Source organism: Schistocerca piceifrons, chromosome 1, assembly GCF_021461385.2.
Source record: "Schistocerca piceifrons isolate TAMUIC-IGC-003096 chromosome 1, iqSchPice1.1, whole genome shotgun sequence".
Lineage (NCBI taxonomy): Eukaryota > Metazoa > Arthropoda > Insecta > Orthoptera > Acrididae > Schistocerca > Schistocerca piceifrons.
The window spans coordinates 979,709,894-979,737,464 of NC_060138.1; the positions used below are offsets into that span (position 1 = coordinate 979,709,894).

The window sequence follows — 27,571 nt, forward strand, 5'->3', positions numbered from 1 at the left end:
ATTGGTTTTCTACATTCTTGTAAATGGGTTGAAGGATGCACTGTTTGTAAATTAGCAACCAGATCTCATGTGACAATGTCTGGGGCTCTACAAATGCTGAAGAGAAAATCATCAACACAATGGTAGCAGCTATGTTTCTGACGTAAAATGCCAGACATTTGTTTTTGTCAATTCTGCTACAAAAAAACTGAACAAACTCTTAGGAGTAAATTTGTTCTATTTTGCAACTGAATGGCAACAAACACTATAAAGTATACTATCCCTCATTCTTTTCAATGATAAATTTTAAAGTTTTGGGCATAAAATTAAAAAAAAAGATTACATTTAATCCCTTAACATAGAATCCCAAATATACTTTGGGAAATTAAGAAGAGATCTTCAAGTAAATAAAACCCCAATTATATCAATTTCATGACTGTTCAAGCTGCTAGAAAGCATCTGGTACTACACTTTTAGCCTGACTTATCTTGTGGCTGAAGTGGTTACCACTACATGGTCATCTTTACTATGTATAGCTTTGGATACCTGACAAAACAACACACACTTTCAGATGATCTCCTATACTGTTTAGGCAATGCTTTCAAAAAAGGATTACTATAGTGATTCTGAGTTTGACGTTGAATTTAGCAACTCAGAAAGTGAAGATGAATGTGATGTTACTTTATTAGAGACAAAGTGATGACATTCATCAGGTGAGTGACAAGTGCTTTCCAGTGGTATGACATAAATACATCAACTGTGCTTCAGCCAGTTCCTTCAAGATTTATGTTCGCAGCAAACCCTTGTGAACTAATGGTTAGATTTCATAGATGTACAGAAACTAAGAAACGGCTTCAAGTTTCAGGACAAAATCCAAAGTCCAGTGGACGAGTATACTCGGTACTATATTATTGGCGATCTTCACAATTTTGTAATCACAATTTTTAGCTTTAACAGCTGTCTTTATGCCATGTCATTCATTATAGCATTTTTCCATTGTTAAAAAATATATTTTTAAGACATTATTTGAAAAAAATTGCTAAGTTAAGGGGTTAATTATTGTCACTCGTCTGTAGCTTACAGCTAGCTCTACAAAATAATGAACATAATTTCATACAGAATGTGTATTTTAGGCTTAACAGTAGAGGACTATCTTACCAGGCATGTGACTGAATGGTGGATACTGATGCGCTCCAAATTTCATCCTGAGACATAGGTAAGCCATGTGATTCTTTCAGCCAACCTGTTTTCCAAGCAGTACTGTTACGGTTGCATTTACAACAATTCTTTACAGCAGCACTCCACCGATATGACATTTCCTCTGATGATACAGACACATTCTCTGATGTTCTCATGGCCTGATACTGCTCACTTTGTTTCAACAGCGGTGTTAACTTACTGTCATTGGTACTGTTGCTTGTGAATAGCATAGAAAATGGCTGTTTGCTCTCCAATGTATGGTCAACATGATCGTCATCAATTTCCAAACAGTTAACAATCTTTTCAGCAAAATGTTCATCTCCTGGGAAGTAAAATTCATTTTCTTTTGACTCTTGCCTGCTTCTTTTAGTATCAACTTCCTCATCACTTGTAGCATTTTCATCAGATGCCTCAGTCTGGCAACATTTTTCAATCTGACGTACTCTAAATTTTGGTACAAAATCTTTTCCTGCTGATGTTACACTATCAGGGCTTCTTGCAGCCTTATGCCTTCCATTATAAAGTTCTTTCTCTTTGTACTCCATGTACTTTTTTGGAGTCTCTATGCCTAAATCTGTTTCCAAATACAGAGCACCACTTTCACTTCTTTTGAAAGGAACAGACTCCAAACTGTTAGGGATTACAAAAGTTGTCCCATCAGCATAGCATCCCGTGTTATTGTTATGGGAGTCTGAGCTCTCCTGTCGTATTGGACGAAAGTGTGTACGGGTAGAAGTAAGTAAATCTTCTTCTTCCTTGTCCTTAACATTATCTGTCATTTCATTTGTTTTTCTACCTTCTGTTGCTACATTATAAATTCCATCAGACTGTTTAAGAACTGTACTGGGCGGAACAGCAACAAATTTATTATCTGAAGCAAAATTGCAAAATGACTGTTTTGGAACTACTTCTGTGAAACTACTATCCTCTCTATTATGATTCAAGGTCCCAAAACTACCATCTGAAAAACTGCTGCAATTTGGAAACATATTATAATGTGGGAAGTTGTTTGTTAGTATGTTTGAACTCTCAGTAGTTGGCCATCTTCTATTCCAGACATTATTTGGTCTTTCAGGATGTAGGCATTCTTCCAATGGTAAAACACGTGCCATTGATGAAAATCCATCAAACTTATTCCATGCTGATCTTCCCATCTCCATTTTCACATTTCCAGCAGCCATGTTACTTCCAAGTTTCAAGAATGGAAAACAGTTTTTGGGAGCTATATTCTTCTTACATACTTGATCTCCCAATTTATTTGATTTACTTCCCACAACTTTTTCTGTGCCATTAATTACTGCATCAAGCTTATCAACATCCTGCTTGGTTTTGTCAATGTACTGACTTTCATCATTGTTCTCTCTGTCACTAACAAAACAACTGCTTACATTTTCTTGTTCTACTAAGTCCACCTTGTTTTCATCTGTGGCCAGAGGTACTGTATCAGATGGCTGACTTGACCATATAGAGCTTTTAATATTTGTACCACAACGTATGAAAGAATTGTTTAAGCTCCCAACAGGTAAATTCTTACTTCCAGAGTTTTCTTGTTCAGCACAAGTAATGAAAGTGTTCTCCAATGGTGTTTCAGATCCAATTACCTTGTTACTTGGTGATGAATTTTCAGACCTACTCTCTGGACTCCACAAAGCTTCTATACTGTGGTCAAATTTCGCAATTAGTTGGGCCAAATTTTCATCCACAGTCTGGCCTGACTCGCCATCATAATCCTGTATTCTTTCACTTTCATTTCCCATGTCTTCTGTTAATTCATTCTGCACCTGATGTTCATAAAAATTGCATGAACCAATATTCCACATTTCTCCTTCCATGCTCACTGTGTCTTCCAAAGATAGTGTCTCCTGTGGTTCCCCTTGGTTTTGCCTATTGTATTTTGATATTCTCCATCCTGTCGTTATAGCTTTTACGCTGGGAGCAAATGCATTTAAGCCTGTGTTTTCATTACTCCACACTCCTGTAAAACTCCAGGAAAAAGGACAAACCAGTTCTTTCTCTGCATTGTCGGTCCAGTCCTTGTCCTTGATTTGGTTTCTAGATCTTATACCATTAGACAAACTGTCATTTCTCCCCTGGTTCTCTTTGTTCTCAGCACAATTTGTAGCACCCAATGTTTTACCACTTTTTGGTGAAATACTTATCTGGAGTTTATTTTTTCCAAAAGAATTTGCTAAAATTTTCTTATTTCCCCAAGCTGAAGAAAGATCTGAGCTTAAAACTGGTGGTTTAATACTGGAATCACTACACCTGGTTAGAGGTGGAAAAGCAGCATAATACCTGAAATTAAAAAATAAAAACACATTTAAAAATGTATTACCATGAAAACATACATGGAAGAAATCATTACAAATATTTTCCTTACTTCTGCACTAGATCACTTGGTGATTGTGACTGAGGCTCACTGACTGAAGGCAAGGATGGAGTGGAGTGATTATGGTTCTCACCTAATAAAAGAATATAAATCTATAAGAAACCATGACTTTCATGGAACTGGGGCCAAATAAACTAATCTTTCACAATTACCTTCGCTCTGTATTTCCTTTAATTTTGCACAAAGTTCATCAACCAGTTTCTCAATTCCAAATTTCTGGAAAAAAGGGAAAGAACAGTAAATAACTCACAATTTAAATTAATGTTTTGAATTGTCTACTATAAGCCTTAAACATTGTAACAGTGAGTGCAACACCCATCTCCTATTGCCACAAAGTGCAAGTTTCAACACCTGAAAGTAATGTATTATCCAATAATGACCTCTATTTTTAAATTCAAGATGGAAAACTTTTATAAGAAATTAACAGAGTAATTAAATTTAAGTTTCCACTTGTACTGAAATATTACCACCACTCACAGCTGTCTGCATTTCTGGTAAAACATGACTTGGTATAGAAGTGTTGTAACAATGCACTGACAGCAAAGTACCATTTTTAATCATTTTTTAAAACCTATATAACATAATAATATTAGTTATTCCATTGAACTGCAAGGATAAACTTGCTCCTATAATACTGTTTCACTGACTTACAAAAGCTTTGTTAGCACACTCAGTGATTGACATCAGCTTGTTACCGGACATTCCTCTGCATAAGACAAATGAAGTTCACTGATTCATCATTAAAATAATGAAAAGTGACATTTATGTTTCTATATGAAAAAACTATATGTATGAAATGAAAAAAATTCACATCTATACACATACTAACTGTATCTGCTGAACCGTTTAAATGACTGCCACTATTCACCTTAACATATTATCCTTATATTTGCATAGTAATGCATTGCTCTTTGACTTGCAAGGCTATGCATATCTTCGTCTATACAATCTCTGGAAGGTTTCTGCTCTTGTATGCATTCAGGGGTATTAAGCTGTGTGTTATAATGAAATGCAAACTGTAGCTTACTGGAACAACCTGTCCGAGTAATTTTGTTATGTTTATAATGTAAGATTCATTGCCATACTGGTGGTATACATGAATGTACGTATGTGCGTATGTAAGATCAAGTGTCCAAACTGTGAGGTAATCAATCTCATGTTTGTGGAACACATGAAAGATAATAAAAATGAAGTAAAAGGGGTATGGCCAGGCTGATGAATGGAGCAAACACAGTCAAGAGCTCCCCAGCGTTCAGCACGAGGTAGGATTCACAGCCATAATCTCAATAACCAGTGAAGTAAGTATTTTATATGAAAATAAAATGCAAAGCAGATGAATGGTTGTATGAAGCAGTACTACAAATGTAAACAACTGTATCCAACTGAAGATTACAGCACAAATGCTCAAAAACACAGTGGATATTAACCAAAAAGTCTCTGATGCAGATAATTGTTTCTAACATTTTATGTAAAATGATTTCAAACATTCTCACAGCAAGCATAATAGCACATATGAAAACACTACTTTAGCCAAAAAGCATTTTAAATGCAAAGCAATTTCATATATAGTGCACAGAACCCAACTTCAATTCAATTTGATTCTTGTCAATGCAATTCCCCCCAAATTTAATTCTCTTTAATTTGTTGTTGCACCTATTTAATTTTAACCACACACAGTACTCCCTGTGGCCATAAATAAAATTATTTCTTATATATCTGCATGCCAGCAAAAACTAGATTGATAGCTTACTGCACTGTTGATATCTGTCTTCTGTTCTCCTGTTATGTCCCACATTTTTACAAAGATGTAGTGGCTTTAATCTAGCAGTCAGATTTTTTAAAAGTCTTAGCCAGCATTACGAATTTGAGCATCACCTTATTTAATCTGACTACATTCCATTATCCTGGTTTTGTTTTTATTGATATTCATCTTCAATTTTTCTTTCAAAATACTGTACATTCCATTCAACTGCTCTTCAAAGCCCCTTTGCTGTCTAACAGAATTACAATGTCCTCGGCGAACCTCGAAGTTTTTATTTCTTCTCCCTGGACTTTAATTCCTATTCCAAATTTTTCTTTGGTTTCTTTTACTGCTTGTTCAATGTACAGCTTAAATAACATAGGGGATAGGCTACAACCCTGTCTCACCCCCTTCTCAACTACTGCTTCCCTTTCATACCCCATTATCTATTACAAATACTGTCTGCTTTCTGCACAAGTTGTAAATGGCCTTTCACTCCCTGTATTTTACCTCTGCTACCTTCAGAATTGGAGAGGGAGTATTCCTGTGAACAGTGTCAAAACAGTTATCTAAGTCTACAAATGCTATAAACATAGGTTTGCCTTTCCTTTACCTATCTTCCAAGATAAGGTTATAGGGTCAGTATTGCCTTATGTGTTCCTACATTTCTCCGGAATCCAAACTGACCTTCCCCGAGGCCGGCTTCTAACAGTTTTTCCATTCTTCAGTAAAGAATCCATGTTAGTGTTTTGCAACCAAGAATTATTAAACTCTAAGTTCAGTAATTTTTACATCTGTTAGCAACTGCTTTCTTTGGAATTGGAATTACTCACTTCTTCTTTGTCCGCAGGTATTTTGCCCATCTCCCTTCTTTACTTAACAATGGTTTGAGCCCTTCATATTCATACAGTTGCTTCTTTTTTTCTGCAAAGGTGTGTCTAATTTTCCTGTAGGAAGTGTCTTTCTTTCTCCTAGTGATAAATGCTTCTAAATTCTTACATTTGTCCTCTTGCCATTCCTGCTTAGGCATTTTGCACTTCCTGTCAACCTCATTTTTAAGTGTTTTTATTCCCTTCCACCTGCTTCAGTTGCTGCCTCTTTAAATTTTCTTCTTTCGTCAACTGAATTCAATATCTACTATGTTATCCATGAATTCCTACTAAGCCTTGTATTTTTACCTGTTTGATTCTCTGCTGGCTTCACCATGTCATCTCGTAAAGCTACCCATTCATCTTCTTCTGAATTCCTTCCCCCATTTTAGTCAGTTGTTGCCTAAAGCAGTTCCTAGGACTCTCAACAACCTCTGCTACTTTTGACTTATCCAGGTCCCATCTCCTTAATTTCCTATCTTTTTTTAGTTTTTTTCAGTTTTAATCTACAGTTCATAACCAATAAATTGTGGCAAGAGTCCACATCTGCCCCTGGAAATGTCTTAGAATTTAAAATCTGGTTCCTAATCCCCATCTCACCACTATATAATTAATCTGCAACCTTCCAGTGTCTCCAGGTCTCTTCCACGTATACAACCTTTTTTATGATTCTTAAACAAAGTGTTAGCAATGATTGAATTATGCTCTGTGAAAAAGTCTACCAGGTGGCTGCTTCTTTTTTTTTTTTTCATTCCTTTCCCCCAGTCCATTTTCACCTATTTTTCCTTCTCATCCTTTTCCTATTATTGAATTACAGTCCACCAATGCAATGAAATTTTCATTTCCTTTAACTGTTGAAAAATTTCTTTTATCTCACCATACATTTTCTTCAATCTCTTTATCACTGCAGAGCTAGTTGGCATATTAACATGTACTATTTTGGTAGGCAAATGTGTTCACTATGCTGTTCACAGTAGCTTACCCACATTCCCATTTTATTATTCATTATTGAACCCATTCCTGCATTACCTCTATTTGACTTTTAACCCTTTATTCACCTGACCACAAGTCCTGTTCCTCCTGCCACTGAACTTCACTAATTCCCACTATTAGTAACTTTAACCTACCTACCCATTTCTCTTTTTAAGTTTTCTAATATCTAACCTACCTGCTCGGTTAAGGCATCTAACATTATAAGCTCGGATCCGTAGAATGCCTGTCTTGTTTCTCCTGATAACAGCGTCATCCTGAGTAGTCCCCACTGGGAGAGTTTAATGGGGGATTATTTTACCTCCGGAACGTTTTGTGCAAGAGGACGAGACCACCATTTAACCATGCAGTAGAGGCGCATGCCCTCGGGAAATATTATGGCTGTAGATTCCCACTGCTTTCAGTCGTTCACAGTACCAGCACACAACAACTGTTTTGGTTGATGTTACATGGACAGATAAGTCAATCGTCCCCTGCACCTACTGAAAAGGCTGCTGCCCCTCTTCAGGAACCACTCATTTGTCTGGCCTCTCAACAGATACCGCTCCATTGTGGTTGCACTTAAGGCAGGGCTATCTGCATCACCGAGGCACAGAAGCCACCCCACAGATGGCACAGTCCACAGTTCATATGACCTTTTAAAATCTATGTATATGAATTTTTTGGGCTCACTCTTGACATTCTCCCAGTTTATGTTCAACTTCCTGTTCTTTTATGTTACTGGCGGTATGGCATGATAATTCTCCACTTCTGTAACTATTATACTGTATACTGCATTTAGCAAAAATATGTACTGAAACTTACGCATTGATGCCAATTACGTCCACACAACATATTTCACTCCATGTATGTTTACCAGAAATTTTACCAGTTAAGAAAGAAATTTCACAATGTCGATCTTGCAATCTGACAGCAAGCTTCTTTTACAAAAATGGATTTTATAAACACTGATTTTAAAGGCAATTCTCTCTATTTTCTTAAGTGTTTATTGATTCACACAAATTAAGAAATGCAAAATAATTTGTCAAAAATTTAAATAAGTAGTTCAGTTCTCACATCTACGAAATCAAGTCAGAAAGATTATCAAAAGAGAGAGGAGTAAAGTATTTCATGAGTAGTGACACATGCGAAATAAATAAGAAACTGCCTTGTCGCGTTGTTAGATGTAAGATATGTAAATTCGGTGAATACATTTGGTCCTTGTCATGCATGCTTACTTCATTCACATTATTACATGTAAAAATTTGACACTACTGTTTGAGTTTATGTCAGTAGTTAACTGCAGACAACAAACAACATATGTGGGATTTACATAGAATCTACATACAGGGTGCCTTAAGCTCAAACATACACACACTCTTTCCCCAGTAACTAAGGGTAATATTTTTGACGTAAAACAAAATATAGGCAAATGAAGGTAAATACAATAGCAAACCTTATACTGTCTGGAAGCCACTGGAACGTGAAGTAAGCAAACTGAATACTACATTAGCAAATGGAACCTAACGATTCTTGCAGTTCTGAAGGCAGCCAGGCAATGTGCCCCTCCACTCAAGCAAATCGAGTGGGAACTGCTTGCACTAGCTAGCACAATTTTCATTTCCACTAGATTTTTCCAAGTACACTTTCAACGGTTACTGTTGTGATTTTCAGTTTATGCTATTCTATCAGTAATGGCACAAACTAACGAAGAATATCTGATATGCTTATGAGACTCAAATGATGTTGCAATAATCAACTAAGAATATACCATGCTTCTGTAGAATGGTATCAGTATCATCCATATAGATCACAAGTTTCTTGACGACTGGAGTCATGGATTAGGAATAGTGGTCAGATGCAACCAGCACACAATGTCTCCACAAACATACTCTAATAGAGAACAGAGAGGATTCCAGTGTCAACAGAAATGCCACCTGGATAATTCTAGATGATAGTAGCTTATGTCGGTATCACATCCATATTCATCAGGCAATAAACTAAGATATTCCCATGCCAAAATTGACTTCTGTACATAGTTTTAAAGTAAAACCGTAACTCTATGACTGTCATACTGTGGAATGGTAAAACCATTTTACAATTTAGTGGTGATGTAAATATTCAAAGTGCTTATTACTGGTCAGAAGAAAACACCTACTTCCCATGTCAACAAGACAAACAAACCAGCACATACAGAGCATTGAAGTGTTGATTCATTCATGATAAATGTCGTCAGATCTTCCTATATTGATGAATAATCATATGATGAACATTACTATGAATTTCTCTGTCACACACTGATGGAGCTACTAGAATATGTTCACTAGCAACACGGATGCAGCAAGATGCATGACCAGTAAACTTTTCCTTGATGATTAGGCATATCTTCATACAATTTTTTTCTGGTACAGAAATTGATAGACAAAGGTCAGTGAGTCTACCACCAGTCACCACTTTTAACTTCACTTTATTATATCTTTTGGTGACATATTTAAACCATTATGTATCAACAGTGTCCATAGCACGTGATATGGTACACAAAATTTGTTAAACACGCTGTTTGCTCCTAGATGCAAGGTCCTGCTTCGTGATACTCAAAGTGCACAAAAGCAGGCATGATTTTGCTTAGGCATGATTTTGCTTATAACAATATGGAAAGCATTCTGAACACCTCTACACTAAACAGAAAACAAAAACTATTTTAATGCAAGTTTATTCAACATGAAAAGTTTAAGCAAAAGTTTTTCCATCTCTACAACATTGAAAAGTGCATCTATTAACTAAAACTTTCCTTCTGTGGTGTTCCTTTAGCTTTATGAATAATTTTTAGAGCTCTGTTCAACAGCACCATTGTTTTCCTATATTCTCATTCTCCTTAAGACTAGTTGTTTTCTCCATTTTTCAGCAGATTCTAGGCTATGTTAAGATTCACCATTCTATTTGGCCCCAACATTCTGCCTAACAAATTTTAACCGCAAAAGAGACTTGAGCACTGTTTCAGAGAGAAACTGTCTGTATGATATGACTGAAGAATCTGTATATTAAAAACTACAATCTTAAGATTCTATGGTAGCTTTTTATGATCCACCAATGGGTACTGTTCTTACAAAACATTTAAAAAATTATTCCCATAAACAGGGGAAATGTTATGTATTATGCAGTTACATTAGACACTTAGCTTACATTAAAAGCTTTCTATATTGAACTGCACAGAAAACGCTAAAAATTTCTTCTTATTTCTTATAGTATACAGCAATAACAATACACTAAGGCCACAACTCCTACTGTGAGCTCTTTTTTTTACCTGCTAATAAATAAGTAATTCTCCCAAGTTCAGGACAAGCAAGTATTAGTCAATCCATTGATTTTCAGATAATCAAGTCCAAATGATTAACAGGAAATTACAAGCTTTTTGTACCAGATGTTAGAAGACCTATTTGATCCTCACAGGATAGTTCTACACAAGAGCACCCATATAGCAGTTTATGAGCAGGTGGGGGGTGGTGAATGCACTAGACCTCCGGATATGGAGCATTTTTAAAATTTTTGTAGATGAATGGCGTCTTAAGTAGCGAAAAGTTTCAGTTCAGACACTCTTAAAAACCTGTATAACATTGACTTTTAAATCATTATCTTGAGTGGCCTTGGTTCTACAGAGAATTCAGATTTTTAATGTTAACAATGGGCATATTCTACAATCAAGCAGCTGCCGTTGTCCACGGTGTTAGTAAAGCAGACTCTGGCAATTCATATTAGAATGACTAAATTACACGACATCAAGGATGACTATGATAATTACGTTGGTGTTACGTCATTCTAAAACTCTATTATCAGCACTGTCACCAAATATATACATATGCATTTGTGAATATATATATGTGCATTTGTGACTTGACCTACGTGTAAGGGTTTTAACCCACTAAGTTTGACTGATTGGGCTATACAATAACATAAAACTTCAAGTGTTTGCCCATTTTAACCAATAAAAAGTTGTTACTTGGTTTGAAGTTAGTGTATCTAATACCACCTTTATTAGACTTTACAAAGAAATAGTAATGTGTGTGCAAGTTTCAAATGCATAAAAAGCCTTTCTGGAATTTCTTTATGATGCAGAAGGAAGAGAGGGGTTGAAGGACAGTGTTCTATATTAAGGTGAACTAAAATGATCTCTTTACCAAGGTTATGAACATGGCAAAAAATGGTTGGAAATCATCTATGAATACCAAGTGTTGCCTAGTTTGTTACAGTAACGCATTATAACACAAAAGTAAATACTATGACATTTCAGTACCTTAAATGTTTTTATCCCACTTACAGACAAAAGGTCATATGTAACAGACAGTTGGATGAGAAACAATACTAAGTTCTGTACACAGTTGCATAGAAGTTTCATGCATCACCTTTCTTTCAGGCAAGAAATCAGGTGCTCAACAGCTAAAATTTCAAACTACTACAATTTCTTTTCAGCATGAATTACTGTTACAAACAAATAATGACAAACAGAAAGCTTCAATGTAATAGCAGCCATGTTACTACAGGCAAGTGCGAAAAGCAGGCAACAGAAAACAAAATAGCCACACCAAAAGATACAAAATAAATGTGTCAACTCAAGCTTCTGTTATCTCAGTAAAAAAAAAAAAAAAAAAAAAAAAAAAAAAGGGCTTTGAATCAAACCTGATCAGAAGCAGACATGAGGCATTCCACAGCAGCAGAGCGCTTGAGTTGCTCACAGTCCCAAACATCCCAGTATTCTTCCCTCCGGCCACGTTTGCGGCCTCGACGACCAACCTCCTGTTCAGATTTCCCTATTACACATCACGCTTAATCCTATTCTTTGTCATCTCAGAAAAATTACAAGTGAACAATTTGTAATCAAATTCATTTAAAATCTGAAAACATATGAAACAATATTACGGAATTTAACATTTCCTAATACATACTGACCTATAATTTTAAGTTGATTGCCCAGTTTAAAGCATTTGGCTTAACATTCTTAAGCCACAATTATAAAGTCTGAAAAAACAAAAATAAACCCCATTCATGTGCTGAAAGGTGCTTCTTTGGTAGTGTAAGGGTGGACAAAACTAATTTTACCCTTCCTAACGTATACTGTGCAGCACATTTAATCTTGTGTCACACAGTAAAGGTGCAAAGGTGGAGAACAATGAACATTTCGAAGAAGCCATCCCAGCGTTTCACCTATGCATAGAAAAACAACCTCTATGGGAGTAGCAGTATTTGAATCCCGTTACACTGGAAAGAGTGTTAAGGGCCTTACTTAAAATGCCACGTGACTTGATAAAAAGCGCTGAAAAAAGTATGGCGCAAGAAAGTCTGCAAGCAGAGAATTTTAAGTTACCCTCACTATAGGGGTCATTAGGTTGTGTATTTTTGTTGCGCAGTAACAGTTTCAAGATTTATCAGTAACATGACTTCTTCTCACATCTGCAAAATGTCATCAACAAGAATGATCATCTAACTATAAGCGAGCTCAAAGCATCGAAGGGAAATAACCTATAAGTGCACTACTGCCCACGCACTGAGAACCAACGATCAATGTTACTGACATGACAGACAGTTTGAAAACATGTACAACTGAAAATCCAGTTTTAAACATAAATCCTAACACCTATACATATGACAGGCTAGTCTGACTCTGTAGTTGAGTGGTCAGCACAGCTCATTGTCATGCAGGGGGCTTGGCTTCAATTCCTGGCCAGGTCAGAAATTTTAGCTGCTCAGGGACTGGGCGTTGTGTTATCATCATAGACACACAAGTTGCTGAAGTGACATCAAATAAAGCCCTGCACTAGGTGTATAAACAAAGCCATAAAAACCTATATCTGGCCATTCTGACTTAGGTTTTCTGTGATTTCCCTAAATCGCTGCTGACAAATGCTGGGATGGTTCCTTTGAAAGGGCACAAAGCCTGTGCTGCTTCTCTCATGACCTCGTTGTCGACAGGGCGTTAAACACCAATCTACTACTACTCCAACTCCATAGAGTGTCCACTGCCCACTAATACCACACAACCATTTAATTTCATTTGATAGGCTTAAAGTCAGAAACACATCATTAATTATATCTTATAAAAAGAGTAAGTAAATTGTTCCAACATGTCTCAGTTAATAGAAAATATAACATCGGCTCAGATCATTAAATAATGAGTGGTGGGGAGAATCCCCGAAGAAATGGGAACATTACTCAAAAACGATAAATATAAACTATTGACACACCATTACAAAATTCACAAGAACAGCAAGAGGGTTTTTTTTTTGTGGGGTTTTAGGGCGCTCACTACTGAGGTCATCAGCGCCCAGTCACAAATGTACGTGCACGTATAATCTGGGAAAACTCGGGGGCGGGGAGGGGGGGGGGGGGGGCAGAAAGTTCTTACAAGGACACAGATAAAATAAATAAAAGAGTTAGATGTCTTTGGATAAGTCCGTCAAAGTGATAAAACGAAGAACACGAGCAGCTGCTCGAGCATCATCAGCTAAAATTTCCTGTAGGTTAGAGGGCAGAGACAGGACAACACAAGATTCATTAAAACGGGGACACGACAATAAAACATGGCGGACTGTCAATACATTACCACAAGGGCACCGCGGGGCGGGGTCACCAGATAGCAGGTAGCGGTGGCTAAACCAGCAATGCCCAATCCGCAACCGGGCCAAAATGACCTCCTCTCGCCGAGATGGTCAGGAGGAGGTTGTCCAAGCTGTTGGGAACGGTTTTATGGCCCAAAGCTTATTTTCTTGAAGTGACAACCAAGTGTCCCACCATAATGACACAAACCTCTTACAAACAACCCCATTAATGTCAGATGATGGGACACAAAGGGAGGCTGGTCGAGGCAGGAGGACTGCAGCCTTGGGCGCAGCATCAGCAGCCTCATTCTCAGGCACTCCTACACGGCCTGGAACCCACATAAAGGTAACAGGAGAGCCATCATCAGCAAAAGAATGGAGGGACTGCTGGATCCTTTGCACCAAGAGATGGACCGGACATGGAGCTCCAAGGCTCTGAAGAGCACTGAGTGAATCAGAGCAGAGTACATACGGAGAATGGCGGTGGCAGTGGACATACTGAACGGCCTGAGAGAGAGCAAAAAGCTCGGCCATAAAGCTGGAACACTGGTCGAGGAGCCGGTATTTAAAGGTGACGTCCCTGACGACAAAGGCACAGCCGACACCATCGTCAGTTTTGGAGCCATCAGTGTAAATAAAGGTGTTATTGGCGAGTCGCGCACGAAGTTCGACAAACCGTGAGCAATACACTGCATTCGGAGTAGCCTCCTTCGGGAGCGAGCGGAGGTCAAGATGAATGTGAACCGGAGCCTGGAGTCAAGGTGGAGTTGGGCTCTCACCCTCTCTGAAGGTGGTAGGGAGGGCAAAATCCAATTGTCGAAGCAGGCGACGAAACCGGACTCCAGGGGGCAGCAGGGCAGAGACATACCACCCATACTGACGGTCGAGAGAATCGTCGAAGAAGGATTGATAAGAGGGGTGGTCGGGCATTGATGACAGCCGGCAGGCATACCGACAAAGCAGTACGTCGCACCGGTAGGTCAATGGTAATTCGGCAGCTTCAGCATAAAGACTCTTGACGGGACTGGTATAGAATGCTCCGGTTGCAAGACGTAACCCCCGATGATGGATGGAGTTGAGATGGCGTAAGAGGGATGGCCGAGCAGACGAGGCTCCCATAATCCAGCTTTGCTCGGACTATGGACCGATATAATCGAAGCAGGACAGTGCGATCCGCTCCCCAAGATGAACCACTAAGAACACTGAGGACATTAAGAGAACGTGTACAATGGGCAGCCAAATAAGAGGCATGCGGAGACCAACAAAGTTTCCTGTCCAGTGAGAGCCCTAAAAACTTCGTTATCTCCACGAAGGGGAGAACAACGGGACCGAGATGTAAGGATGGTGGAAGGAATGCTTTATATCGCCAAAAGTTGATGCAAACCGTCTTCTCTTCAGAGAACCGGAAGCCATTAGCCACACTCCATGAGTAGCGGCTGTCAAGACAATGCTGAAGGCAGCGCTCCAGGAGGCATGTTCTCTGGGCACTGCAGTAGATCGCGAAGTCATTGACGAAAAGAGAGCCGGAGACGTTAGGGGGAATGCAATCCATAATGGGATTGATCGCTATGGCAAAAAGGGCTACGCTCAAAACGGAGTCCTGAAGCACTCCTTTCTCCTGGAGGAAGACGTCTGACAATACGGAACCCACACGTACCCTAAACATTCGATCTGTTAAAAATGAATAAAAAAAAAGGGGCAGGCAACCACGTAGGCCCCACCTGTGCATAGTGCGAAGGATACCTCCTCTCCAACAGGTATCGTAAGCCTTCTCCAAATCCAAGAACACAGCTACCGTTTGGCGCTTTCACAAGAAGTTGTTCATGATGAACGTCGACAAGGTCACAAGGTGGTCAACAGCAGAGCGGCGTTAACGAAAGCCGCATTGAACATTAGTAAGTAGCCGTTGAGATTCAAGAATCCAAACCAACCGAGCGATAACCATGCGCTCCATCACCTTACAGACACAGCTTGTAAGAGAAATTGGGCGGTAACTAGAAGGAAGGTTTCTATCCTTCCCGGGTTTGGGTATGGGAACAACGACAGCCTCATGCCAATGCATGCGGACCTGACCTTCGGTCCAGACGCGGCTATAGGTATGAAGGAGAAAGCATTTGCCTGCCGGAGAAAGGTGTGTCAGCATCTGAACGTGAATGGCATTTGGCCCCGGAGCAGAGGACCGGGACAGTGCAAGTGCACGTTCGAGTTCCTGCATGGTAAAGGGGCCATTATAATCTTCCAGATTCAGCGAGTGGAAGGAAGGTTGCTGAGCCTCTTTTCTGGGAAGGAAGGCAGGGTGGTAATGGGCGGAGCTTGAAACCCCCGCAAAAAAGCAGCCGAAAGCATTGGAGACATCCACAGGATCCACAAGTACCTCATTACCTGAAGTAGTAGTAGAGGGGTTTGTGGGCGCATGACAGCAAGGTCTTCAGCGTCCGTTCAGTATCATAGTGAGACGACTGTCAAAAAAAAAAAAAAAAACCCAGAACATTGACATAAAACGGAACATAAAACACGGGGAACAATCATTGAAAAATATGTGCTCACCCACACCGAAGCGTGGGATGAAGCAGGGCGTCAGCAGTAAAATATGGACAACACAGGAAGAAAATGGTAGAGGGAGCTAAAACAATGTAGCAGATGGAAGTGGCTGGCTGACCGCAAGGAAAAAAGGGAGGAGTCAGCCACTCTGCAACACACTAAAACCTCCAGCCTAAAAGTTTAGGCCAGAGTCCAGACACATCACAAAACTTAACACGGCTGAGTGGTTGACTTGACCGACCGCAGTTTATTGGCCGTCACCACCAGCCATTTGCCCTCCCACAACTCCATACACTTCCTGTGGAGTGCAGCGATGACTGACTGCAAGGGGATAGGACACTGGACCACATCCTGCTCTCTGCAGGCCTCCTTGGCAGCCTGATCAGCCTGTTCATTGCCCCATATGCCGACATGACCAGGCACCCAGCAGAAGGATACCTCTTTACCCCGCTGTTGGAGCAAGTACAGTTGGTCATGTATCAGCTGGACCATCTCCTCAGTCGGGTACAGGTTCTGCAGTGATTGTAAGGCACTAAGAGAATCGGAGCAGAGAAGAAATCGATCGCTCCGAACACGATGCATCTGCTCCAGTGCCTTCAGGATCGCGTGGAGCTCCGCTGCGAAAACGGTATATTCAGCAGGGAGGCGAATCCGGGTAACATGAGCAGGGAACACCACAGAACAGCCAAGGAAATTCTCCTGTTTGGAGCCATCAGTGTAAACGACAGTGAAACCGTGATGCACATCTAAAATGTTAAAAAACAGTGACTGGAATGTAAAATCTGGCGTGCCATCCCTCTTAAAACAAGTCAAATCTAAAATAAGTTTGGGTCTCCGGAGGAGCCAAGGTGGAGATCCGCTCCAACCGCGACGTAAAACACGAAGACCAGCCATAGACATCGCAGCGAGGCAATCCTGTGCGCGAACCCCATAGGGCTGCGTCGCACGTTGCCGGTTATGAAATAACCGTGCCAGAGGAGGCTGAGCAACAGTATGGTATGCAGGTGTGTATGGTGTGGACAAAATTTTATACGCCTGCCGTACCGTAAGTAGCCGTCGCCGCATATGAAGTGGCGGTTCACCTGCATCTGCACAGAGGCTTGGTATGGGGCTAGTTCGGAATGCCCCAGTGGCCAACCGAAGCCCTTCATGGTGGACAACATCCAAAATCTTTAAGTAAGAAGGCCTCGCAGACCCATACACCGCGCACCCATAATCGAGCCGAGATCGCACAAATGTCCTGTAAAACTGGAGCAGACAAGTCCTGTCAGCTCCCCACGTACTGTGGCTAAGACATTTTAAAATACTTAAAGCCTGAAGCGACCGCCGTTTCAGGTCTTTAAGATGAGGTAACCACGTGAGCCTCAAGTCAAAAATGAGCCCCAGAAATCTCACCGTGTCTGTAAAAGTAAGAATAGTGTCCCTCAACCGCAACTCAGGAAAGGTTAAAATCGAACGAGAACGGTTAAAAAGAACACATACAGACTTCTCTGTGGAAAACTGAAACCCACTCTTCTGCGCCCAGTCATCCAAACGCCTAATCGTAAGTTGCAACTGAAGAGTTGTCGTTGCAAGGCTTGAAGAAGAGCAGAACAAAGAGGAATCATCCACAAACAAAGAACACTGGACAGGACTTTCCACTATGGACGTAATGCTATTAATAGCGATGGCAAAGAGAGTCACACTTAAAACGCTACCCTGAGGGACACCATTCGACTGCTCAAAGCAATCAGACAGGACGTCACCAATTTGGTATCTAAAATATCATGGCGAGAGGAAAGACTGAATAAAAGGAGGAAGACAACCACAAAAACCCCATTCGTGAAGCTGCTCCAGGATGAGACACCTCCAAGTGGTATCGTAGGCCTTCTCGATGTCGAAAAATACACCTAGAAGGTGATGACGGCAGAGGAAAGCTTGTTGTATAGCCGCCTCCAGGAGGGCAAGGTTATCGAAGGTGGAACGAAAACTCCTGAACCCACACTGAAAGCGACTAAGGAGTTGCTGGGATTCTAACATCCAGACAAGGTGGCGGTTGACCATCCGCTCCAAGGTCTTCCCTATGCAACTAGTGAGGGCAATACTACGGTAGCTACTTGGGGTCGTGCGGTCTTTCCCAGGTTTTAAAAAAGGGATTAAAACTGCCTCACGCCACGCGTCAGGAAAGTGACCCGACGCCCAAATGTCATTAAAAAGTGCGAGGAGGAGTTCTCTGTTGCGCATTGTGAGGTGCCATAGCATACTGTAGTGGATCCTGTCGTGACCAGGGGATGTGTCACGAGCTCCAGACAATGCAGAATCCAGCTCCCACATAGAAAATGGGCAATTGTAAACTTCATGAGAGGTGGACTGGAAGTTCAGACTACATCTCTCAGCAACCGCTCTATGGCGCTGGAAACCTGGATCCTGACTGGTTGTTGCAGTAACTGTGGCAAAATACGCCGCCATAGTCTGGGCAATGTCTCGCGGATCTGTGTGGAGAGTGCCGTTAGTCATTACAGCAGCTATGGGGCACCTCCCTCCTCTGCCAGAAATTCTCCCGATGGTGTCCCACACAATGGAACTTTTGGTGGAACGATTAATGGTGTTCAGGAACGTTTGCCACGACCTCTTCTTGCTCTCACGAATAATGCGGCAACATCGTGCCCTCGCCACCCGAAAGGCTGCAAGATTCTCAGCAGTCGGCCGACACTTGAACCGCGCAGAGCCGCACGCCTGGTCCTGATTGCAGAGCGGCATTCGGCACTCCACCAAGGCACAGGTGGCCTCTTCTGGTGGCCTGTGGACTGTGGAATGGATGCTGCAGCGGCGTGGTGGACCGTTTTGGTAATATGATCCACCCACACCTCAACATTCGCACAGTGTTCGAAGTGGGCCAACTGGCTATAAAGTGTCCAGTCGGCTCCACTGAGCACCCATTGTGGTGGTCTCCTTTTGGGCCCCACGCCATCTGGCAGGTGAATCCAGATTGGGAAATGATCACTGCCGTGCAAGACAGCAACCACTTCCCAGTGAGCACTGGCGGCAAGAGCTGGAGAGCGAAGCGAGAGATCAATGGCAGAGAACGACCCAGTCGCCGTGCAGAAATGAGTACTCTGTCCTCCATTGAGCAAGTAGGCACAGGATGACAGGAGAAGCCTCTCAATCGCTCTACCCCTGGGGCAGGTAATTGCAGAGCCCCAAAGCACATTGTGGGCATTAAAATCACCACAAATAATGAATGGCTGGGGGAGCTGTGTAAGAAGGTCGGTGAGGGCCGCTTCATCAAGAGCATCATGTGGGGGCAACTAAGTGAACATACAGTCAATGGATGACGCACGTGCACGGACACAGCGACGGCCTGTAAAGTCGTCGTAAGTGAGAGAGGCGAGGAGTGGTAGTCCGCCCTGACGAAAATACCTACGCCTCCTCTAGCTCTCTCTCCACGCAGGTCGTCCTTTTTGTGGAGTGTATAGCCTCGTATCTCAGGGGAGTATGATGGATGGAAATGCGTCTCCTGGAGACAAAGACACAGTGGTCTACCCCGAGAGAGTAGACGAAGTTCCTCCACATGCGTCCTGAACCCTTGCAAGTTCCACTGGAGTATGGGAGCCATCTATGTTCGGGGTAGCAGCTTCATCCGGTCTCTCTGACGGGGCGGGGAGACCGCAGCAGGTGGAGGGGCAGGCGTGGGACGAGATGATTGCCCCACACATACATCGTACTCCATCAACTCTGGGGAAGAGTCAGATGAAGCCTCACGTAAAACAACATCTGCATGGTCAGATGGTTTACCACGGGATAGCGTCTCTGCAAGCCTCATTCCACCAGGGGACAGAAACACGACGTGAAGAAAATGTAGTACGAGGAATGGAACGTTTGGCAGCATTGATGATAACAGCCGTGAGGTATTCGACCTGACTGTCACAGCTGAGAAAATCTTGGTCCGGAAAGGTCGCCAGGGAGGAGTAAAATCCCCTCGAACAGGTGTCAGAAAGGACATACCACTCGAACCGACGGGCAAGAGTGGTAGAACAGATCGAGAGGTCCAAGTGGGTGTAGGTATGAGTAGAGTCCGAGAGGAAAGTCGGGGTGAGGCAGACAAGATCAAGATGGTTGAAAACATCCACCAAGAGGGAGCCTCTCTGACAAGATGCAGGAGAACCCCAAAGGGGATGATGGGCATTGAAGTCGCCAAACAATAAAAACGGCGGAGGAAGCTGGGCAATCAGATGCATCATGTCAACCCGACTAACTGCGGATGACGATGGAGTGTAGACAGTACAAACAGAAAAAGTAAAGGCAGAAAGAGTAATACGGACAGCTATTGCTTGGAGTGGGGTGGTCAATGGGATGGGATGGTAATAGACATCGTCCCGAACGAGCAACATGACCCCACCATGAGCTGGAATACCGTCCACAGGGGTTAGGTCAGATCGCTCGGAGGTATAGTGAGTAAAAGCAATACGGTCAGTTAGTGGTAACTTTGTTTCCTGGAGACCAATGACGAGCAGACAGTGCAGGCAGAGGAGCAGATGTAATTCCTCCCGATTAGATTGAATACCTCATATGTTCCAATGTAACAGAGCCATCGCGAATCAGAGAAAGGGGGAACGAAACGGGTGAAAAGCTGGTCACCTCGACGGCCGTGGAGGGCCAGGTTTCGAGGGAACATCGCTACAACCGTCGGGAGGCGGATCCTGTTCCATCAAGTCATCGCCAGCTGTGGCCACATTCCTGGGTTCCACAGGAAGGGCAGCATCGTCCGCCGACGACAGGACAGCTGAGCACCTGGCAGCAGAGCATCCTGGCGAAACTGAGGACGTCTGGGAGCAGTGACTGTCTGATGGAGCATCAGACGAAACGCGCCGGGGTGGAGAGGGGGATAAAGACTTCTTCTTTGAGGCCTTCTTGGAAGACCGATGAGTCACAGGGACGGTGGGCTGGACCCATTGAAAGTCCTCACGCTCAGGGTCCTTTTTGGAACGCCGGACCTCGGAAACCGGGGTCCGTAACGTTTCCCCGATGGACGCTTGAGAAGAGGATCGCTTCTCAGGTGGAGGAGGAGGAGGAGGAGGAGGAGGAGGAGGAGGAGGAAGGGTGGCCCCTGGGGCAGAGGGGGCAGGGGCTGCGAGGGAGGAGGAGTTGGAAGGGAGGGAGTTGGGAGGCGGACGCATAGACCCCGGATGGGGTGAGGAGGCGGAGGGGGGACAGGATAGGGGTGAGGATATTGCGGAAGGAGTGGACACGTCCGAAGCAAACGACGTTGTCAACATCACGGGATGGAGGCGGTCATATTTCTTCTCGGCCTCAGAATAAGACAGACGGTCCAAGGTTTTCAATTCTTGTATCTTCTTCTCCTTCTGATATGCAGGGCAGTCGAAAGATCTAGGCGAGTGGAGGCCAGGACAATTGACGCACCGAGGTGGTGGGGTGCATGTATGTCCCTCACGAAGAGGACGTCCACAATCCCCACAGAGAGGCTCAGCTTCACACCGTGACGACATGTGCCCAAAGCGCAGACATCGAAAGCATCGCATAGGAGGCGGGACGTAAGGTCGCACTTCGCACCGGTAGCACATCACCTTTACCTTCTCTGGGCGAACATCCCCCTCGAAGGCAAGGATAAAGGTCCCAGTATCAACGCGACGACCTTTGGGGCCGCGCTGGACTCGCCGGACGAAATGAATGCCATGGCGCTCCAGGTTGGCCCTGAGCTCCTCATCAGATTGCAGCAGGAGGTCCCGATGGAAAATAATCCCGTGTCCTATTGAGCACCATCCCCTGCATCCTATTAAGCACCAGATGTGGGACAATGGACACTGGGATGTCCCCTAGTCGGCCGCATGCCTGGAGCACCGCCAACTGTGTGGCGGAGGTGGTCTTTATTAGAATGGACCCCGAACGCATTTTACTAAGAGCCCCAATTTCTCCGATCCTCGATATGCTGTACAGAGAACATGGGCTCTGAGGTGGCGAACGTCCCCCCATCGGTCCGAGAACAGACTAAATAGCGGGGGAAGTATTTCGCCCCAAGCCGGCGGGCCTGTCCTTCCTCCCAGGGAGTGGCCAAGGGGGGAAAGGCAGAAGTACCAGAACCAGAGACAGAGACAGAACCTGTCCTCTTAGAAGACGCGGCTGCGGAGTGACCTGATGCATGTTGACGTTTCATCTGCGAAACGTCCGCCCCAATACCACCCACTCCAACCAGGGGCACTCCCCACGGGCGCCACCCAGCCTCAGCAAGGGCCACCTGGCAGGATGACTGTTGTCAGGAGTCCTGATGCCCCAGGTAGACAGGCATCTACTCCTTGGCTTACATGGGGAGGGTGCAGCTCAGGTATCAGCAGTACGATCCCTGTGTTGTCAGGGGGCTACAACCTAGAGGGTACATGATGGCCCCACCACAATGGGCTGGCTACCGTGCTGGATTTCGGATGCCATGGAAAGTCCATCATGATCGTAGGTGCAGGTGGGACGCACTGTGGGCATAACTTGTGCAACCCATCAGGTGTTTAGGCCCAAATTGATGAACAGTGGGTGCAGTTACGACGCCGTTATGACGACGAGTGCCAAGGTCTTAGTGCACTGAGGACTGGAGATACACCACGTAAGGTGTCCTTCCCCAAAAGGCTCGTACTTCTGTAGAATTTTGAAAAATGGAGGTCAAACCCCAATGGGGACCATCACAATGAAGGCCGAAATGGTTGAAACTCCTTTTAGTCGCCTCTTACGACAGGCAGGAATACCTCGGGCCTATTTGTACCCCGGACCCACAGGGGGAGGGTGCGGGGGGGGGGGGGGAGGGCTGCGTTGTAAAACACACACACACACACACACACACACACACACACACACACTTGAGAGTGATCCAAAGCTTGAAGTTTCTTTGAAAGCAACCGTTACAAAAGTCTCATGTCCCAGAGATTGAAGGACAAAGATGTCCGTTTGAAAAGAAGGCCACGACAGATATATATGTAGGAGGGGAAGGAAGGGTGGAAAGGGAGGGAGGTTAATGACATTTATACAAAATGGAATTCAGAATGAAAATGGGAAAGAGGAATACTAAAAACAAACAAGAACTGTGAAAAAAATTCCACAGATAATCCTGGTATGCAGACATATAAAACTTTGCGTAATTCATGTCAAATGAAAACAAACCTTGTAAGATAACTATCCTGCTCAACAGAGGAAAAAGGTGCAGCATACTGACTTCTGTCGGCCCAGTGGTTCGGCTTTCATTCTGTAGGGGACACCAATATACTGAGGTGGGCAAAGCTTCATAATAAGGATTAAGGAAGTTTCAGTACCTGACACAAACACTTCTACATCTACTTTCCACAAGCCACCTTACAGTGTGTGGTAAAGCAAGCACACGATCCCAATCCACCACGCAAATGAAAATCTGTATCAACTATTACAACGTAAATATTTAGGTGTAAAGGAGGCCATTCACCAAATACAATGTAAGTACTACAATGGTTAAATATCCTTCAGTGAATGTTAATGTCATGATCATTTCAAATGATAAACAATCTAAATTCACACACACACACACACACACACACACACACACACACAACTTATCAAGAAAGCTGCATAATTACAAACCACAGTTTTGCACGGTCACCTGGTATTCATACTGACTAAATTAGTGAGTTTATATGAAGAGCAGATCAATTCATGACTTGCCACATCAGAAGTGGCTTATCTATACTCTAGCACTTAACAGTTTCCAATAACACTGCATCATGTGTGTAGTCTCTAAAAGTGTCTTGCATAGAGCCTTTATTTCCACACTGAGCAGTCGTTCCATATTTGTCTGTTCATTTGGAGTCCCTGTGGGCATTTGCTGCTGTGGTTCTTTGTTGTTGTTTTTTTTATTTAGTTTGTAGTTATTGCCAACTGGTGAAGAATCATTTACAAGAAGAAAAATTGCACAGCAATGAGATCGTGCAAATGTAGAAAGTATCAAGAGATTCCAGTTGCACTGAGAATGAACTGCTCCATTTCGATGGTAGTAATGATTCCCCGCACAACCACAAATTTTGAGTCATTTGCAACAAATGGTACAACACATCTGTTTGGTTCAACAAGGGATGAAAATTCTTCATAAACTGAAGGCCTGCAAACACACGATTTAGCAACACATCTGAATGATTTGTGCATATGTTTCACAATTCACCTCCAGGCACAAATACAGATTATGGTAGAACAGCACATTTCTTTAATTTTTTCTACACCAAGACAAACACCAGTATCGGAGCATTCTCAATTGTACAGGCTGAAAGAACAGGGGTTTGAGGACTTTATATATCTTCATTGCTATTTGTCTGCTCTTGACTCACATGAAAATACTGAAAATTAGTGACATTCTTGGATGAAATTGTGTCCAACAACAGTATTCAGTTAATTTTGAGAATGTTTAATTTTAATACAACTCTGCTAGTAACAAAGCAAAAGGTTTTTCAAGACCAGAAACATTTTTGATAAATTTTGTGTATTACCCACAGCACTGACTAAAGCCATTTGTTGTCAAAAGGGCAATTATCTTAGAAACAGAACATTCTGTCTAAACAAGGTTTGCAATAAAAATATTTGTACTGTGTGACTGGTTATGTTCTGGATTTTATTGTGTACACAGGCATTACACTGGAATCTGTCTTCAACAATTAGGTGAACGTGGCAACACATATGAAAGTATATTTGGAACAGAGACGAACTTTCTATGTTGACAATTGGTATTCAAGCCCAGACCTACCCCTTTGGTTTCCCAACCATGGAACAACCACATGTGATACTGTTCATAGAAACTAGTGCAACCTCCTACACAGAGCAAACTGAAACAAAGAGAGTCCAGTTTGGCCACTGACAATCACCCTTAATACCAGAGAAATATTCAAGACAGGACACACTGATAAAGATCGGTGAAAGAATCAAGAAACCACAATGTGATGGAGGCTTCAACTCCGGGATAGGAGCAAGTTGACCACATTTTCAAGCTGTTAAGTAGAATAAGTAAGGAAGACTGAAGATGTACAAGTAGTTCTTTTTGCACAGGTGGCAGATAAATGTGCTCAGATTGCAAGATTTCCATTTTCCTACAAGGACTTTTCAAAATGTTATTGACAGCCAACACTCAAAGAAAGCTACAACAATGTACAGATGCACAGTTTGAAACAGGATGTGTGTATGGACGCAGAAAATAAAATATACTACTGTGTTGTTCCATGTTTTGAGATTAAAAACTGTATTAAAAAAATCCCAGTGCCAGTCTAAACCCCAATTTTAAAAAAAGGATGAAAAACAAATACAGAAAGTTTTTTTACTTTGAATCTACTCCTCAGGTGAACAGGTTAACTTCTGCACTGAAACACACAAATGTCAAAAATTTCAGACAATTTTATATTTGTTTGGTATATGACATACAATAATTAGTGGTATACAATGCATCAATGAATCAAAGTCTTACATAATTGTCTATTTCTGACAAGTAACTGCCATTCAGACACCAATAAAATATGTTTAGAAAACTTGATTATTTCCATTTTGAAAGTTGCCTAGGGAAATTTTTATTGGAGCTAAAATTGCTAGAAATGTAATAAATTTTCTAATAGTTTTTATGGCACACAGATATCTTCTGTTGAAAGTTTTTTTTGCAGGAAAGTTACTGCATTGGTACAGATTAAGAATAACAGTTTGACACTTTAAATTGTGCAGCATTTATTTCGATTATGTATACAAAACTAAAATTTAAACATCACTGTTGTTAAAGATTTACACCAAATAAATTAACAAACAATGGAGCTGATCCCCCTCGGTTCACTGTTGCGGAAACAATGGAAAAAAAAGCATGCCAAATTTAAACGAATGTAAAATCCCAAAATTAATGATCTTTTACAGAAGCTCGAAATTTCGTTCCTTGTTTTTGGGGAAGGAGACCAGACAGTGAGGTCATCGATCTCATCGGATTAGGGAAGGACGGGGAAGGAAGTCAGCCGTGCCCTTTGAAAGGAATCATCCCGGCATTTGCCTGGAGCGATTTAGGGAAATCACGGAAAACCTAAATCAGGATGGCCAGACGCGGGATTGAACCGTCGTCCTCCCGAATGCGAGTCCAGTGTCTAACCACTGCGCCACCTCACTCGGTCGAAATTTAGTGCAGACTTCATTATGAGATGATTATAATAGTTTCCACAATGAAACTGTCTCAAAACCTAGCACAAAATCCAAAGATATTCTAGTCCTACTTAAAGTATGCTAGCGGCACAAGAGAATAAATGCCTTCTCTCTGCAATGGCAATGGAAACACTACTGATGCCAGTGCTACTAAAGCAAAGTTACTAAATGCAGCCTTCCACAATTCCTTCACCACAGAAGACTTAGTAAATATTGCAGAATTCAAGTCAAGAACAGCTGCCAACATGAGTTACTTAAAAGTATGTATCCTCAGATAGTGAAGCAATTTAAATCACTTAACATAAGCAAGTCTTCTGGTTCAGACTGTATACCAATTAGATATGCTGATGCAGTATCGCCATACTTAATCATATACAGCCACTTGCTCACGAAAAATCCATACCAAAAGACTGCAAAGTTACACAGGTCACACTAACATTCAAAAAAGGCAATAGGAGTAATCCTATAAATTACAGGCACATATCATTAACATCAATATGCAGCAGGATTTTGGAACATATACTGTTTCAATTACCTCAAAGAGAACAGTCTATTGACAAACAGTCACCACAGATTTAGGAACAGGGCATATACGTGGACAAGGAAAAAAATTCCTGGATCTCCCAGTTAAAAATACATTTTCTCCCGGGTGAAAATACTCCTTTTGCATGTTAAGTGACAGTATACTTTCTGTTGCAACTGTAAACCTTACCAATCCTTTGACTGGATATGGTTATATACAGCAGTGTAGAATTTCTCAGTACTTTAGAAAACGAAACTCGGGAGAAGTAACACGTTTTGGAAAGCTCTTGGATGTGCAGCAACATGTACACCGCATGTTTTCGCATTACAAAAGTATAAATTCAAATTCAACCAAAAGGAAAAGCTAATGGTTTAAGTTAATATACATAGTGTTACTGCAAGAAAAGCAAAGCTCTCACATATAATGTTGATCTGTTTAGCGCATGTTTCACTTTAAGATACATCACACAAATATACCAGTAAAATTTTTAACACCGACAAATCTGATCTTCTGGGCTCGAAATTCTTCCAAATGGCTCGTCATCAAAGAGTTGATTTTTGAATGAGAGCAAACGCTATGTGATTTAAGAAATTCATCGTACATTCTCACACA

General features: G+C 42.0%; 1 protein-coding gene across 2 annotated transcripts in view; it reads right to left on the bottom strand.

Moving 5' to 3' along the window:
• LOC124775955 overlaps positions 1–27,571 on the bottom strand; it is a 93,660-nt gene that overhangs the window by 37,747 nt on the left and 28,342 nt on the right. Inside the window, exons 4-7 of one of the 2 annotated variants that reach the window (XM_047250833.1) lie at positions 11,822–11,938; positions 3,721–3,784; positions 3,560–3,641; positions 1,138–3,474 (exon numbers count right to left, since the gene is read on the bottom strand). In XM_047250833.1, the coding sequence (XP_047106789.1) occupies positions 1,138–3,474; positions 3,560–3,641; positions 3,721–3,784; positions 11,822–11,938 (2,600 nt within the window). The remainder of the gene's footprint in view (positions 1–1,137; positions 3,475–3,559; positions 3,642–3,720; positions 3,785–11,821; positions 11,939–27,571) is intronic. The other variant, XM_047250899.1, reaches the window with a different exon arrangement.